Below are 17,978 nucleotides of genomic sequence, written 5' to 3' on the forward strand. Positions count from 1 at the left end.
TTTGTTATTGATGATATCCTATGCAAACTACTGTGTACTGTATGTCCTTCTGGCTTTCAGTGTTATATGAGACACATAAAGTGGTTCCTGTGTAAATAAGATGAAAAGCTTAGGATCTCCTTTTTAGTTGACCACGTACCAGTAATTTGTACTGTCGTGAAACTGTACTTTTTCCTATGCAACCTTCTAATACACGGGTCTTCAACGTTTTCAGGCCAAGGACCCCTTAGTTGAGAGAGAGATGAAGCAGGGACCCCACAACCGTTTCATAGATTCCATATAGTTTCATCAATTGACAGCACAATCATCAGTGTATTTTGGATTCATGTCAATTTGTGTTTTCACTTGAACTGTCATAAACTTGACCTTTCACTCTGTAAGTAGTCGTCTCTTTTTCCCCTCTACACCAAAGCGAAACCGAAATCAGCCTTTCAATAGGCTAAAGTTCTCAGAATAAGGACTCTAGGGTTTTTTAATATAAAAAAGAAGAAAAAAGTTTCTATCACACAAAGATTTGGTGGCCCCTCTGTAATAACTTTGAGGACCCCCTAGGGGTCCCGGACCCCCTGTTGAAGACCCCTGTTCTAATAAATCCTTCAACTAACCAATCAATCAATCAATCAATCAATCAATCAATCTCTCTCTCTCTCTCTCTCTCAGCATCCGATGCCGTTGCCATGTGAGCAGTGGGTGAGCTACCTGGAGGCCGAGGTCCAGCGGTTGTTCTGGTTGGTCAACCAGCAGCACCACTACATCCAGGAGCTGCACCACAGCCAGGCCCACAAGCTGCAGCAAATACCCAGCATGCACTTCGGCCAGGGCAACTTCCATAGAGGTATGCACCGCTATATAGACCTAAATGTGAGGTGTGTGTGTGGGCTCCTTTAGTGTCGAAGTGTCCTTGAGCAAGACACTGAACCCCTGAATTATTTGTTTCCTGAATTGTTACCGTGCAAAGCTGGTGCCTTGCATTCCACGCCTCTAGCATGGAAGCCTCTGGCATGCCTCTTGGCTTGAGGCAAGCTTGCTTTAAACCAAGAGGCATGCTAGAGGCGGCCACAGGGAATGAATTTGACGTTGTCCTCCCCCCTCATCCCCCAAGGGCATGCTAGAGGCTTTTGCATCTAATGTCTGTCGGAGGCCTAAGAGAAAAGAGTCCACAGACCAAATTGCTACTCCCAAAGATATAGTTTACTTGGTAACGTTTCGAACCACACACAGCTCTTCCACTGTGTCTGTATGCAAACATTCTCCAGTAAGTTATTTGATTGTCTCAGTCAGGCATGTGCACGCATATATCAAAGGGGGCTTGAGCCCCTGCCCTTTTATCCGTCTGTAAAAAGTGCCCTCTCCAGACCATGTCATGAATGCAGTTTTTACTATGGTGAAAGAAATGCAAATGCCCTCTTTCCATGGCATACCTGAAGGCAGCATTCAAGGGAATTTGCCTTGTCCAAACTCTCCTGAACTTGAACGCAGCAGCTAATGTTGAAAGAACTGCCCTCTCTGTGTAGAAATCCATGCCGTTATGCCACATCTCCAGTATTGACTTGATTATGCTTAGTTCAGTGTGGTATCAAGCAGAAAAAAGCCGACCTCCAAGCTCACAACGCGTCGCAGTGTGGCGCGTTGTGAGCTTGTAGGTCTGCTATTTTCGATATTTTCACCAAAAGACCCTTTTAGAAATGTCAGCCCCTGCCTCTCTAACATTCTCTGCACGTCCCTGGTGTGGTGGATGCGTTCCTGCATGTGTGTGTGCATGTGCGTACGTGTAGACTGTTCGCATGTGTTTGCAGACGGCAACGTGGCCAGTGGTCTGTACGCGGTGCGACCAGACGGCTTCCCCACGGCGCTCACCGTCTACTGCGACATGAGCAACGGAGGAGGATGGACCGTCTTCCAGAGGAGGAGAGACGGCACAGAGAACTTTGACAGGTACTGTAGGCCAGGGACGTATAGTTGGGCAGCCACAGGCCCAAAAGCTCAAAGAATAGGGTTTTACCTGTGACGTCATGACATACTTTTTATTTTTGTTTTTACTATTCCTTTGGTCATTAAGGTTCACAGAATGAGAGGCCTGCTCTGCCGGAAATCTTGCAAAAAAAAAGTTATGGCCATTTATATTCACTGCCCCATCGACTTCACTATACAGGGAAAAAAAACACACCAAAATAAATATGCTTTAAGTAGCATGTGAGGGGTCAAAACAAATGCAAAACAACAAATGCTTGCAATGGATTCAGAATCATGAAGAACCCCTAGTTTGACCCCTCACATGCTACTTAAAGCATATTTTTTGTGTGTGTTTTTTTTCCAGTATAGTGAAGTCGATGGGAAAACGGCAGAGCAGGCATCTCATTCTGTGTACAGTATTGACCAAATTAATAGAAAAAACAAAAATAAAAAGTATGTCATGACATCACAGGTCCTCTAAAATTTTGGGCCTGTGGCTCCCCGGCTAGTAGGAAACCTGCTGCTCCAGAGCCACATGTCTCTCAGGCCCTCTCCTGTGGCTCCCTGTTGTTTGGGCAAAGAAGTATCATAGCAGTAGGCAAAGTTATCCTTACATTCTCATGTTGTAAAGAAAAAAGTGTCACCTATACACCAGATAAAAATAAGAAACAAACTATTGAAGGAAAATAAAGAATTTATTTATGCCAGCCTGGACATGTTGCTTTCACTGCCAACACTGCTGGCTTGGTATACTTTATTTGCTTTGAAAAATTAGCACACAATTGAAAGACCAGAAAAGGCACGAATAAATAAATATGTGTGTGTTTTACAGGGCGTGGGTGGAATATAAGCATGGGTTTGGAGACCTGCACTCCCCTGATGGAGAATTCTGGCTAGGCAATGAGGCCCTTCACCAGCTTACCAAAGACGGTATGTGTGTGTGTGAGCTTTGACAAAAAAGACTATTGCAAATATTGTCTCTAGTGCCTTACTTATTAGTTTACAGAATAGCATCTTAACTCAGCCGTGACAGGCTGAGGTGAGGTGCTGTGCTGGATATTTTCCATCCTGTCCTACTCCTAACCCAGGCACACATGAGCTGAGGATCGACATGGAGGACTTCGAGGGCAAGGAGCGCTACGCGGAGTACAACAACGTCAAAGTGGGCGGCGAGGAGGTATGACGCACGTGCACACATAGACATCAAAGGGGGCTTGAGCCTCTGCCCTTTATCCGTCTGTAAAAAAGTGCCCTCTCCAGACCATAAATGCAGTTTTTACTATGGTGAAAGAAATGCAAATGCCCCCTCTTTCCATGCCATACCTGAAGGCAGCATTCAAGAGAATTGCCTTGTCCAACTTTTTCTGAACTTGAATGCAGGATCTTATGTTGAAAGAATTGCCCTGTCTGTGTAGAAATCCATGCCGTTACGCCACATCTCCATTGACTTGATTATGATTAGTTCAATGTGGTACTATATCATGCACCGAAAATAGCGACCTCCAAACTCACAACGCGTCGCGCTGTGACGCGTTGTGAGCTTGGAGGTCGGCTATTTTCGATATTTCCACCAAAAGGCCCTTTTAGAAGTTTCAGCCCCTGCCTCTCTAACATTCTCTGAACGTCCCTGACGTACATTAGGGTGGCCTTTTCTGAACTCTGCTCTCTGGTCTATTTCTTTTTTTTTCTTCTTCTTTTTTTACACCTCCCATGTCTATTTTCCCATAACAAGAGAGTCTGTATTTAGACTACTCTACTTTTTGTACCGTGAACACGTTGGTGCAGCTTTAAATGCAAGGACGTTTGACCTACTTACTACCTACCGCCTTATCTTTAAAGCAGGGGTCTTCAACAGGGGGTCCGGGACCCCTAGGGGGTCCTCAGAGTTACTACAAGGGGGGCCGCCAAATCCTTGTGTGATCGGATAATTATTTTGAATGAACAACTTGAGCCCTCACATCCCTACTCTGAGGAGAACTTTAGCCAAAAATTGCAGATCTACAAGCTCTCAACGCCTCGCACTGCGAGGCGTTGTGAGCTTGTAGATCTGCTATTTTTGGCAAATAGGTTTGGTGTAGAGGTAAGAAAAGAGCAGACCAAGTAAGCCTACAGAGTGAAAGGTCAGGTTTACTAAGTATCGACAATTTAAGATTTTTAAGTGGTTAAGTGTCAAACAAGTCTAAGAATCTATCTATGAAATCGATGAGAATCTCCATCACACATTTATACAATAGATGTAGAGGGGGTCCCTGCTTCATCTCTCAGCTAAGGGGTCCTTGACTTTAAAACGTTGAAGACCCCTGCTTTAAAGGGATAGTTCACCCAAAAAGTTACCTTTTTTTCCTATCGATTAGTCACCATGATAAATGTCACAGCTTGTCTGCGTGTAGACGTGTGTGTAGTGTGTACACATTTTTTACAGTCTATGGGTTGGTTCCCTTGGATCCCTTTTATGCCTATATATGAAGATCCCTTATGTCATCGATATACATCACTGGCCAGATGGCCAAGACATGGCCCATATCTGTGTGGCTGGTTCAGATGGGGATCTCCATGTATGGGCAAAACATATATTGTATGTTGTCATGGGAACCACTCTAACAGAATCCCTTTTATGCTCATATATGGAGATACCTGATGTCATCAATATTAAGCCCATATCTAACAGGACTTCATATGGGAATGCCCATATATGGAGGGATGTATACAGTACATGGATGGGTAACTGGTCCGATATACATCACTGTGGCACGACCTCGCCCTGAGGGCGTCTTACTAGTAAATATAGATTTGTAAGTACTGTACACCACATCAATGTCATGTTCTCTCTTAAGGACCAGTACCAGCTGCATTTGGGACAGTACTCGGGTAATGCTGGTGATGCCATAGCCAGCAGCCCCCCTGCTGCTCAACAGAAATGGACCGGTCCAGGATCCGGGGGGATCAAGTTCAGTACCTACGACCACCCCAACGATGACGGAGCCCCCAATTGTATCAGACATGACAAGTCAGGCTGGTGGTTCAGCAGGTATTAACTTTAACCCATTTAGAACAGGTACACATTATAGTGTATCATTATTTTATGCATTAACTATTGAAAAATCACACCTGTGTGAACTGAGCGGTGGTTTACCCCCCCCCCCCCCCCCCTCCCCCCTGTGTGTGTGTGTGTGTGTGTGTGCGTGTGCGTGTGTGTGTGTGTGTGTGTGTGCCTGGCCTGGCCTGGCCTGAAAACAGCGCCCCTCCCTTAACATGTGTGGTCCTAAAAGGTACTACACCACAGGCTTGAGGCTACATACAGACCCACCCACCCACATACACGGACACATACACGGATACACGGAGACACACGCGGCCACGCTATGGAGACGGTGTGACCACCGCTCAAAAATAGCAGATATACAAGCTCACAGCGCGGCACCAAGTGCCGCGCTGCAAGCTTGTAGATCTGCTATTTTAGAAAAATTGAGAAAATTAGAATTTTGACCTGATTCTATAAGTGTCTTTTGAATCCTTCTAAGACTTTTTGAAAAACCAATGTTTCTATGTCAGCAATCTGGCCAGCCATTGTTGAGAGACTACTTGAGAGACTACTATGTCTCTTGAGAGACTACTATGTCAGTGGTTCTCAAACCTTTTCATGTGAAGCACCCCCAAAATGATATGTATTAGTTCTGGCCCTGTTACAGATGTTGTCCAAAATCATGCAGATCGGTACACAGTATCTCTGTAGCCGTTAAATGGAACGGGTATTTCTTACATTGATGCTCCTACATATTAGCATGCAAGCACCAGTTAAAGTTACTTTCCATCCCTCATATACTGTGTGCACAGTGCACATCCCATAATCCACACACTGCACATCATTTCGGAGCTCATATCTTTGAACGGGTAAGGGCTAGTGTCCATAAATGAATATCTGTCTGGCTGTGTCCATTTTATGCCCATAAATGGCGATCCCCACAAAGATGAGGCCAGAGCAGAACCTCTGCACCAACATAGCACATAGGCTTGTTAAAGGTTTGCAAAAATAGGCCTCCTGGTGGCATTTTACTTTTATATTACTCCTCAAATGGTGGCACTATAACAATTCACATTTAGACCTAAAACTCTTGAACTATAGGTCATACAATCCAAATTATGTTTCCCGCCATCTTGCACTTTTTTCAACTTTGCTGGCCCACAATAAGCTACCTGGCCGGGCAGAGACCGTACTGTTTTTTTTTGTGTGATTTTTTCTGACCATATCTACTGCATAGTATTGTGTTCTATCCGTCTGTCATTCAATGTTATACGAGTTAAAGAGAAGGATCTCAACGGAAATAAGCCTTGCCTTACCTGAGTTTCCTTTTAGTTGACCGTGTACCAGTGAAAAAAAAAGTCATGAAACTGTACCTACCTAAGATTTTAGTTTTTGGGGCTTTTACGCCTTTATTGGATAGGACAGTAGACTGACAGGAAATGGGGGGGGGGGGGGGGATGGGGAGCGACACACGGCAAAGGTAGTCCGGATCGGGAATCGAACCGGTGACGCCGCCAGGCATCCATGCCTATTTTGCAATGCTTAAGTGGTATGTGCCTGGACCAGCAGGCGCCCACAACCGTACCTTTTTATATGCAAAAGTTCTAATAAATACTTCAATCAAATAAAAAAATCCCTCTGTTCTCTCCAGGTGCGAGGCTGGGAACCTGAATGGACACTATTACAAGGGACCGTACCAGGCCATGACAGAGGACGGGGTGGTTTGGTACACGTGGCACGGCTGGTGGTACTCCATCAAGTCTGTGGTCATGATGGTACGAGCTGCTGACATGGAGCATCCTCCCCCGGTTCTAGCCGGGCTGCCGGGGAATCAGGATGCGGGGAAAAAAGCACCCGGGGGCACCGGGTAATAACCCCCCCTGCAGCACTGAGGAGGAGACCATTTGTTTGATCTGTTTAAAGGAGGAGTTCACCCTCAAAATGACTTTTTTATATTGATTACTCACACCATGGAGACTTGAGTTCAATAATATTTTTTATTCAAGCCAATAATTTGATTATAGTAAATTTACCCTGACGGTTTCCCCATTCAGGGCCATGCATTCGGGTCCCCATCCGGAATCAGTGGGGGGAAATTTACTATAGTCAATTCTTTTGTCTTAGGAATGAGACAAAAACCAAAACACATTATTGAACGCAAGTCTCCATGGCATGAGTAATCAATAGAAAAAATCGTTTTGGGGGTGAACTACTCCTTTAAGTCTTTGTCGCTTTAGATTTTAACCACTTTAACCAAAATGTGATGCTTTAACTATATAAAAATAGCAGATCTACAAGCTCACTCGGTGCCGCGCTGCAAGCTTGCAGATCTGCTATTTTTTGGGGGGGAAAACATGAAAATGTGTGCTAGTCTTTGAATGTTTTGACCCGATTCTATGTCTTCTAAATCCTTCTTCTAAATCAGTTGTTCTCAAACTTCTTTTCATGTCAAGGACCCCCAAAATTACATGTATTTGGCCATGGACCCCCATCTCAAAATATGATGTTCCAGGGACTACCCAGAAGCAAATACTATCGTGATTTAAAAAAAATAGCAGATCTACAAGCTCGCAGCGATGTGAGCTTGTATATCTGCTATTTTTCAAAAGTAAAAGCATAAAATACTTTAACTTAATGGGTTAAATCCAGTCAGAAGATAGACCATTTTTGAGCGGTGGTCACACCGTCTCCTATACGTGGCCGTGTGTGTGGGTCTCCGTCCGTCCGGCCGTCCGTCCGGCCGTCCGTGTATGTAGCCTCAAGCCTGCAGTACCTTTTCTGACCACACATGTTAAGGGAGGGGCGTTGTTGTTCTCACTCACACACACACACACACACACACACACACACACACACACACACACACACACACACACACACACACACACACACACACACACACACACACACACACACACACACACACACACAGGGGGGAAGGGTGGGTCAGCATGTGTGGTCAAGTATTATTATTATTATTAACAAACTGAATGTTTTAGGGTCAAATAAATTAGAGTGTGTGAAGAAACTACAGCATTGTAAAGCACACTAACCCCGCTGCACCCACCCAGTAGTGCTGTTGCACAGCCTCCACAACCACCGCTCAGTTCACACTGGTGTGATTTTTAATGTATTTGCTTGTGGTTTTGTTTGGCTCAAGAAATAGTACTTGTTTCATGACAATGCAACTTGTCCTAAAAGCCGTTCACTTTGAAATTGTCTGGTTTCGTGATTCTGATAAATATCATTAATGTAGTTCAGGCCATTCATCTTAGACTTTGGCTTACTTATTTGAACTGTTTAAACACACTACTGAACTCTCATTTTAATCTCACAAAATAATAATTAATACATTAATGAGAAACTGCTTTTCTCATTTGTGCCATGTAAAGTCTCGGAAGTGAGATCAAATCTGTGTAAATGTTCAAAATAAAACAGTGTGGTTAAGATGTGTGAATCCATCATGTGTTTATTTAGGAGTCTTCAACGTTTTCAGGCCAAGGACCCCTTAATGGAGAGAGAGATAAAGCAGGGACCCCCACAACCTGTTCATAGATTTCTTATACTGTAGGCCTAGTTTCGTTTGACAGCACAATCATCAGTGTATTTTGGATTCATGTCAATTTGTGTTTTCAGATATTTAACCACTTGAACCGTCAAAACTTAATAAACTTGACCTTTCACCCTGTACTTAGTCTGCTCCTTTTCCCCTCGACACCAAACTCTTTGCCAAAAATAGCCGATCTACAAGCTCACAACGCCTCGGCGCTGCAAGCTTGTAGATACTATTTTTGGCTACAGTTCTCAGAACATGGACACTAGGCTTCAAGTTGTTAACATAACAAGGATTGACTGTACTGTAGTAACTCTGAGGACCCCCTCGGGGTCCCGATCCCCCTGTTGAAGACCCCTGTTTTTTAGGGAAAAAAAGACATGGTGAAGCCGAGGCATTCTGGGCACATCTGAGGTTTATTCAGGACAAACGACAGACAAACCAAGAAGAAAGTGATAGATCATTTTTGGATTCAGTAAGAAGCAGCTGGTTTCTCTCACACACACAGAGGGGTTTTTAAGCTTGGTGCCGTAGTATCAAATAGGCTGGAATTACATTTAATCTTGGGATGGGATTTAACTTAAGGAATACAAGGGCATACGCAGCAAAAGGTCTTAACTATGGACCCCGAAAGATCCATTTCAAAGTTCAGTTAAGAGTTAACACACAGTATTTGACTGTCAATGAAGTGATTTTAGCCAACCACCGATTTCAGGCAAACAATCGTCATGTTGTCTTTACAATCCCATTAATATCAAACAGCATTTGAGGCACTGGGCCCAGAAACAAAGTTCTTTTCCCTCTGTGTCTGTGAAGTGGGCCTGCTCACGAGATTTAACATCCAAGGGTGATTACATTCCACATTCTTGATTAAGGTAGAGCTTGGGGACTTAAGGGAGAGAACATTGTACATCATCGATAGTTCACGGAATCCGTGACGATCGATATTATATTCAGAATCACACGCTCCGAATATTCATTCCATTTTCGCCCGTGTTAAGGACATGCAGTTCATTCCTCCAGGGGTCCATAACGGATGTTTTGATTGAGCGTCGCCCCTGGGGGGCAGGTGGTGGCGGCGGGGAGATGAAATGGAGTAAAAGAGAACCAATCCACTAGAATCCACCCAGTTTATGATATGCTAAACCCAAACTAGCCCTGAAACATGACGGTCGTTGATAACATGACGTATGACCGCGATGGGTCAGGATTTACCTGCGTTGGTGGAGGCGAATTTAAAAGCCTATATAAACTACACAAACATTCACATTTCACAAACAAAGTGCTTTATAAAGTCACGAAGCCTTTTTATCCATTTCCCATGTATTTCCTGGCCCATTTTGGCAAGGCCACGCCCACGTCTCAGTGTTCAATAGATGGGGTTGGTGCGCATGCGGAACACCAGGAAATGCGTGGGGAAAACAGCAAAATATCGGATAAAAAGGCTTCTTATTAAAGAACACAATGCCGGCCAGTAATTATACAATGCCGGCCAAGATTTATAACTGGTTGTGACTTTATAAAGCACTTTTTTGGTGAAATTTGAATGTTTGTGTAGTTTGTATAGGCGAATCAATTCGCCTCCACCAACGCAGGTAAATCCTGACCCATGACGGTCGTGCCGTGCGTCATGTTATCAGCGACCGTCATGTTTCAGGGCTAAACCCAAACAAGCTACAACAGTGGCTTCCTTCAGCTGAAAGCCACACGTCTCCACCACTCCAAGGCTGTTTCCCATACATGCGGCCTCTTTGGAACGAGAGGGGAGGGGCCATTAACGAACACAATGAACCAAAATAGAAACTATACAAACGACAAACAAAAGAGAACAACCATAGAGGGATAGTCAAAACGAGCGAGTCACTATGTACAGACCCTGAGGTATGCCTGTCACTTTATTCCTCCCGAACCTCCGGTATAATGCCTAAATTATGCTCCGTCGAACGACGGTGTTCTGCGCGCCGAAAATAGCCTTTCGTTGTTGTCGGGTAGAAACTTTGTATGTCCATTTTTTTTTTAAATATATTTTTTAGAAAATGAGTGCCCTACTACACTATACTACCGTGATAAAAACAACAAAAACTAAATAATCGCCATGCATTGTGAACTTATAGTTCTGCTAAAAAAATAAAAAATAAAAATGTACGTGAAAGTAAAAGTGGTTAAATCTGTCCGTCTGTGGGTTTAAATATTTAACCGTTGAAAAGAAGAGACTGTGGCTAAATTAATAGTAACTACAATGTATCCATTGGAACCAAAAATAAATCCTTTTCTGAAAAGTAAACCGTTTTGGACATGCAAGGTTTCCACCCGACAGCGGCGATATCTCCAAGCTCACAGCGCCTCGCGTACGGGACACGCTGTGAGCTTGTAGAGAGGCTACTTTGGCCGTGCGACACCATAGCACCACAAAGTGTGACTCAGGCGTTAAGAGAAGGAAGAGAGTAGTGTGGGAGAAGCAGGCATTTGGTAAGATAGAGGAGAACTGGTAGAGAGCACGGCCACCTTCTCATGCTCCCTAAGTGCACCGGTGCCACGCACCGCAAACGTCCTTTTCCGTTCCAAAACAAAAAATGTCTTTGCATGTACTTTTTTTTCTTCTTTTTCTATATGTTTATTTTATTCCAAAGATATGTACAAGTTCATCCATCCGGGCGTTGAGGTCCGGGAGAGACGTCAGTCTGTGTGTCTTATTTGGAATAGCTTTTGATCCTTGAGAGGCTGGAGGTGAAGTTGAAGTTGAGGATAATCAGGTGGGGAAACGGAGGGCTTGGGGAGGGGCTTGTGAAGGGGAATTGGGGAGGGAGACTTGGGGAAAGGCTTGGGGAGGGGACTTGGGAGGGAGACATAAGCCCCTTTCTCCACTACAGGGCCGAACCAGAACTTTCCAGAACCAAGAACTATCAAGAACCGGTGAAGTTCCGGGGACCAAGTTCTGCTTATGTTTCCATATAACCAGAACTAACCGGGAAGGTCCCAAAAAAAGAGCAGCAGTGCTGCTGGCCCCGCCCATAGATTCCCAGTACTCAAGTTTAGTACTACATCGCAGGACCTCAAAAAAAGGTTTCCAGAAACCGGCCGTGCGCTATGGAAACAAAACCAGAACCAAAAAAAAAAAAAAAGAAATAGGTTCAGGTTCTGGAAAGTTCTGGTTCAGCCTCGTAGTGGGAAAGGGGCTTTAGGGAGAGGCTCAGGGAGGGGACTTGGAAGGGAGACAAATTAGCCCCATTTCCACTGTAGGGCCAATCCAGAATTAGAACCAAGAACTTTCCAGAACCAAGAACTTTCCAGAACCTTTGAAGTTCCGGGACCAAGTTCTGCTTACGTTTCCATATAACCAGAACTAAACAGGAAGGTCCCAAGAAAAGAGCAGCAGCGCTGCTGGCCCCGACCATAGGTGCCCAGAACTAAAGCTTAGTTCTATCTCAGGAGCAGGACCTAAAAAAAGGTTCGGGGAACCTTGTCTGGAACCGGGCCGTACGCAATGGAAACAAAACCAGAACCAAAAAATAAAAAATAAATAGGTTCAAGTTCTGAAAAATTCTGGTTCTGGAAAAGGGGCTTTAGGGGAGGGATAAACTTGGAAAGCAGTCACGCGTGCCAACTCGTCGGCACGTTCGCAGGCGCGCCGTACGCCTGCGCGGAGGGGGGGGGGGGGCACGGATTGAGTGGAGGGTTATCTGGGCGACAGGGAGGTGGCGGTGGGGAAGGAGGCGGAGTTCCGGGGCGAGTGGAAGGGCGAGGTGGGCGAGAGGCGGCGGGTCGGGCTGGCCAGCAGGTCGCCGTTGTGGAGCTTCCACAGCAGCTCCTCGTTCTCCATGGAGAGACGCTTGTTCACCTTGGACTCCTTCTGCAGCGTCTGCTGCAGCATGGCCTGCTCGCTGGACAGCTGCCTGTTGGGGACACACACACACACCACCAGGGGGTGTTAGAGACTATAGGTTGGATTATAGACCAGCGGGGGTCCCCAAATCATTTTGTGGGGGGGTCCCTAGATGATTACGGTAACTTGATGTGGCGACGTTGTTTTCTCACTCAACAGTAAACAAACCAATAAAGTTTTAAGTGTATAGAGGGTATATGCACATTTCTAAAGTGACAATTTAACTCTTCCATTTAATTCATAGTGCACAGATCATGCCCATGCCTAGATCATGCACCACGTGTGTGAGATAGCAGCCATTATGTTTTCTTGTAAACAAATATGGCTGCCATGTTTGAAAGATGGGGTTGGTATGGGGGTTAAACATGCAATTTCGCGAATGCAATCATGCCTACTTCATTTTTGGGGGTCCAAAAAAAATATATATATATATATATATTTTTTTTTTTTTGTTACGGCCAAATCTCGGGATTATAGGGCCTGGTGGAGAGGGACATAGGCATTTTCTCAGGATTATCGGGGTAGGCAGTAAATGAGTTAAGGACTTTTTAATACCTCTAAAATGACAAAATAAACTTTGGCCAAATTGTCAACCATTAGAGGCAGAAATTGTGAAAATAGCCGATCTACATGCTCACAACGCCAACATGTAGATCGGCTATTTTCACAATAGAACCGTCTTATACAAAATGTCTCAACTCTTAGTGCTCATCAGGGTGGGGGGTCCCTAGTTAAAATATGATTATTTAGGGGATAATGGCCTGAAAAGGTTGTGAACCACTGGGATAGACGGACAGACAGACACAGGTTGGCCAGACAAACAGGGACATCACGGACAGGTTGGACACACGGACAGACAGACAGGCACATCAGACGGCCTAATCATGGGTAGAATGTGGACAATTAGGGGCCTTTTCCACCAGCAAAGAACCGGTTCCAGAACCAGTGCCGGTTCAACTTTCTTGGAACCTTGGTTCGTTCTTGCGAACCCGTTTCCACCAGATTGAACCATGATTGAAACAGAGGAACCAAGGATTTTGTGGTTCCCATTCGGAACCAACTTTTACGTTTTTTTTACGAACCGGTTCTTTGCCTGTGGAAAAGGCCCTTTAGTGGCGTGCAGCTGCACGGTTTAAAAAAGGGTGAAACCAGTAGATGAACACAGGCAGACAGACGTACCTCGACAGAGCAGCGTGTTTGTCCATCCTGGCCTTGTAGTCCTCATTCTCCTGTTGGACCTTGTTCATATGCTCCTCTAACTTCACATTAGTCTCCATCTGGTAGAGAGAGAGAGAGAGAGAGAGAGAGAGAGAGAGAAGGGATGCATCAGCAGTTAGTCACATTCACATGAAAGTATTGTCATACACAGTTTCACAATGGAGCTTGGATCCGCCTAAACCTTTTAGCTCGAGACCCAAAAGAGAGATTTGACGTTTGCCCGGGACCCAAACTAGTGAAAACAGCAGATCTACAAGCTCACAACGTGTCGATTTTTCTTTGATTTCCTCATGAAATTACTGAAAAAATTGGGAACGTTTATTGAAAATGTTTGAAATAATAATAATTCGAAACAAAAAGTAGGAAACAAAAAAATTAGCGACCGATAAAAATGTGTCCACGACCCACAAATGGGTCCCGACCCAGTGCTTGGGAACCAGTGAGCTATACTGCCTATACTACGTTTTTGATATCTCATTTGACTGAGCAGCTGGAACACTTTTAAACCAATCCTTCAGTAATTCTTTTGTTCGTAGTTACTGCACTCAGGTTTTGTAGGACAGTTGCTTCCCCAGCTCATATCTACGTCTCCAGTCCAAAGCATGGCTGTGTTATTACCTATAAGTAGTCCCTGTAGGAGTGTATAGGTCAGGGGTTTTCAAAGTGGGTGACAGGCACCCTGGGGTGCCGTGACGGCAGTCCAGGGGTGCCGCGAGATCATTTGATAATATTTGGAATTTATTTGGACACTTGGACACAAACATATTTAGTATCATTTTAAACTTGAAGTACAAAGTTATTTTCAGTCAGTTCTAACCAAAATGGCTGTTATCGAAACGTTTTCCTCGCAACATAATCACTAAAATATCGTCATAATCGGGCACAAACCTCGTATCTCCAAGTTTCAACGTACTTTGGTAAAGCAAAGCCTTCATCATCAAATGCTTCATCATACAAGACTGTCGCACAAAACTAGTGAAAACAGCCAATCTACAAGCACACAACGCCTCACGATGCGAGGCGTTGTGTGCTTGTAGATCTGCTGTTTTCACTAGTTTAGTACATTTTATAGATGATAATGTACGCATGCATTATATATCAACACAGCACCATCTCTCTCTCTCTCTCTCTCTCTCTCTCTCTCTCTCTATCTCTCTCTCTCTCTCTCTCTCTCTCTGCTTGATTAACAATAACACATTTCTAAGCGAGACATCACTTGAAGGGCGGGGTGCGCCCAGTGCACTGAAGCAAGCCGTTTCATAGAAAACAATGAAAAGTAAGAGCTTAAAATAATCTTTGTGTGAATGGGCCCAAAGGACTTTTTTCCCTTTTTTTTTTTTTTAAAAGTGGGACATTTGGCTTTGTCTTCAGTGCCGCGTTGTTCGTTGCCTTTAAGACCCTGTGGGCAACAAGTGTGTGTGTGTGTGTGTGTGTGTGTGCGCGCGCACACGTGCGTGCGTGCGTGCGTGAGTGCGTGCGTGCGTGAGTGCGTGCGTGCGTGCGTGCGTGAGTGTCGCGCTCACCAGTTTGTCCATCTCCATGAGTTTCTTGTCTTTCTGGTGCAGCTGGGTGTTCTTTATCTCCAGCACTACCTTCAGACTCTCCAACTCCTGCTCCAAGTACACCGTATGAGAGTCCTTCTGGAGAGAGAGAGAGAGAGAGAGAGAGAGAGAGAGAGAGAGAGAGAGAGAAAGATAAGCAACTCATCTCACAAGATAATTTAGTTCTGGTTAGGGCTGTCACAATTATTACATAATCGTCTAATTGCAATTATTTGACATCATCGCGATTATTTTTCATAATCGTCAGAATCGTTTCCATGTTGAAAAATGTTCATGTTTTTTTTTTAAAGTCACAAAATAGTGGAAATAGCAGATACAAGCTCACAACGCGCCGCATCGCGACGCGTTGTGAGCTTGTAGATTGGCTTGTAGATCGGCTTTCCACTATCAATGTTCTTTTTTAAGTATAAAGTTGTCAAATATGTCAGTAATGTCTTTGTATATTTAGGTTATGTGTCATATCTGCCATGTACAACTTCAAAGCCTAAAAGCCAAACAGAAATGTAATCGTCAACGACAAAAACACAATTAAATCGTTAAACGCAATTATTTGAGTGACAATTCATTGTCATGTAAAATGTCATAATTGTGACAGCACTAGTTCTGGTTCTATTTTACTGAGACCAAATCTGACGCCAGTTAAGCACCAGCAGAGGGCAGCACAGACAACCAAACCCCATCTGCTCACTGATTTGACCTGAGTCTCTGTGGTGACAGACGACACAGAAACCCTCTTTATTTAGCTTGGCTCCATGTCTCATACAGACTCTTTGAAGAGTTTATTTACCAGACTCTTGTCAGCAAGTATCCTCCTCCTCTCCTCCTCTGCTCTGAGCTTGTCGCTCAGGGACTCCTTCTCCGACAGCAGCCCCGCTATTTGTTCCTGTTGGGAGGGAGCAAAATATATAAAAACACATGTTTTACGGACATGCTGGAGATGACACAGTACCAGTTTTACACTGAGGCCAAGGAGGGTTTAAAGGGATCCCTGGTTAATACGACAAATATGCCTTAATGCAGTGTTTCTCAACCACTGTGCCTGGGGACATTTGGTGTGCCCCCTGAGAAGGGTCAAGTGTGCCCCTTGAAACTGCTTGAAAGCCAGTATTGTATTTATCATTTTAAAAATAATTTAAACTAGTGAAAACAGCAGATTGTGTGCTTGTATGCTTGTGTGCTTGTAGATCTGCTGTTTTCACTGCTGTGCGACAGCCTTGTATGATGAAGCAGGGCTTTACTTTGTGAAGAAACGTACAAATTTGAAACTTGGAGATACGAGGTTTCTTCCCGACAGTGACGATATTTACACCCCTCGTATTATGTTGGTGTGCCCATGGATTCTTGGGACATGAAAAGTGTGCCCATGCAGAAAAAAGGTTGAGAAACACTGATCTACAGTATATACTGCATTTGTTTCTTCAGAAACCTAGTGTGTGTGTGTGTGTGTGTGTGTGTGTGTGTGTGTGTGTGTGTGTGTGTGTGTGTGTGTGTGTGTGTACATGGCTTCTAAGACTAATGCAGATAATGTAGAGTTCATAAACACAACCAGTAGGCCACATTCTTCTAGTGAAAATCATGTAGGTTTGTTCTGGCACTCATTTCAATCTGCCTATGAGTCAGCCTTGTGCAAACTCCTCAGAGACGCCTCCGTCCATGACTTCCATGCTTTAACTGTTGAAAAATAGCAGATCTACAAGCTCACGGCGCGGTGTAGATCTGCTATTTTTGAAAATGTGTGAAAGTGTCTCCCAAGTCTTTGAATATTTTTTACCCGAGTGGTTTTTTAACCAGTGGTTCTCAAACTTTTTCATGTCAGGAAGGACCCTCAAAATTATAGGTGTTTGTCCGCGGACCCCCCCCCCCCCATCTCAAAATATGTTGTTGCCAGGGACCACCCAGAAGCAAATATTTGAGTTAGAAATGGTCACCTTTAAAGATATATTCAAAGATTTGCAAAAGAAAAGGTTTCAAAAATAGCAGATCTATAAGCTCGCAAGCGCGGTGCCACGCAGTGAGCTTGTAGATCTGCTATTTTTCAATAGTTTAAGTATAAAATCATTCCAGGTTCGATTCTAATCATCTGTTGTTTCATTTCGTCCAGTCAGCAGCACACACAGGCTGGCTGGAGGTTCTCTTACCGAGAGAGATGACTCCTTCTCCTTCAGCGCTTTGTCCAGGGTCTCTAGCTCTGTCTGCTGGCTTCTCTTCAGCTCTGCATCACACGCGCGCGCGCACACACACACACACACACACACACACACACACACACACACACACACACACACACACACACACACACACACACACACACACACACACACACACACACACACACACACACACACACACACACACACACACACACACACACACAGGCATTAGTACCATCACCAACGCTGAGATTGTATGGTTACCTCCAAGGACCCCCGGAGCTCCAGGGACCCCCAGGTCCCTGGGGGACCCCCAGATGTAAAAAATGACCAAATGTGCTAAACTGACCAAATGACCACCCCAACGGGGCTGCTCACGGGGAATTCCCGGGGACCACCGACTCCTGGTGCTCCAGAACGGATGCAAAAGTGGTGGCGCCCCCAGTGGAGGACCCCCTACACTGCAGCTCACATAAAATGCCGTAACTCCGGCTAGGAGCGACCGGGACAGCCGGGGCCGGTACCTATTCGTCCGCCTTGCCGGCGCGGAGACCCCACCCCTCATTTCTCACATGGCCCTCTTCTAGCGCCACCATGAGGCCGATTCTTGCAAAACACATTTTTGGACACTGCTCCT

At 44.8% G+C, this 17,978-nt stretch overlaps 2 protein-coding genes across 2 annotated transcripts in view; one reads left to right on the forward strand and one right to left on the reverse strand.

Annotated features, from left to right (window-relative positions):
- Positions 1 to 666: 666 nt before the first annotated feature.
- LOC308281595 (fibrinogen-like protein 1) lies at positions 667 to 6,846 on the forward strand (the record flags this gene model as incomplete). The annotated part of the gene is made up of 6 exons (XM_080721821.1): positions 667 to 835; positions 1,776 to 1,935; positions 2,786 to 2,883; positions 3,042 to 3,130; positions 4,788 to 4,981; positions 6,627 to 6,846. 6 exons carry the CDS (start codon positions 667 to 669, stop codon positions 6,844 to 6,846), a joined length of 930 nt encoding a protein of 309 aa, XP_080577947.1.
- Positions 6,847 to 8,925: 2,079 nt separating this feature from the next.
- Positions 8,926 to 17,978, reverse strand: part of LOC308281686 (microtubule-associated tumor suppressor 1 homolog) — a 124,678-nt gene continuing 115,625 nt past the window's right edge. The window contains exons 11-15 of the mRNA XM_080721932.1: positions 17,330 to 17,403; positions 15,979 to 16,074; positions 15,153 to 15,269; positions 13,591 to 13,688; positions 8,926 to 12,421 (exon numbers count right to left, since the gene is read on the reverse strand). Coding sequence (XP_080578058.1) covers positions 12,205 to 12,421; positions 13,591 to 13,688; positions 15,153 to 15,269; positions 15,979 to 16,074; positions 17,330 to 17,403 — 602 coding nt within the window. The 3' untranslated portion in view covers positions 8,926 to 12,204. The remainder of the gene's footprint in view (positions 12,422 to 13,590; positions 13,689 to 15,152; positions 15,270 to 15,978; positions 16,075 to 17,329; positions 17,404 to 17,978) is intronic.

This window comes from Nannobrachium achirus (assembly GCF_963921795.1).
Source record: "Nannobrachium achirus genome assembly, chromosome: 3".
Lineage (NCBI taxonomy): Eukaryota > Metazoa > Chordata > Actinopteri > Myctophiformes > Myctophidae > Nannobrachium > Nannobrachium achirus.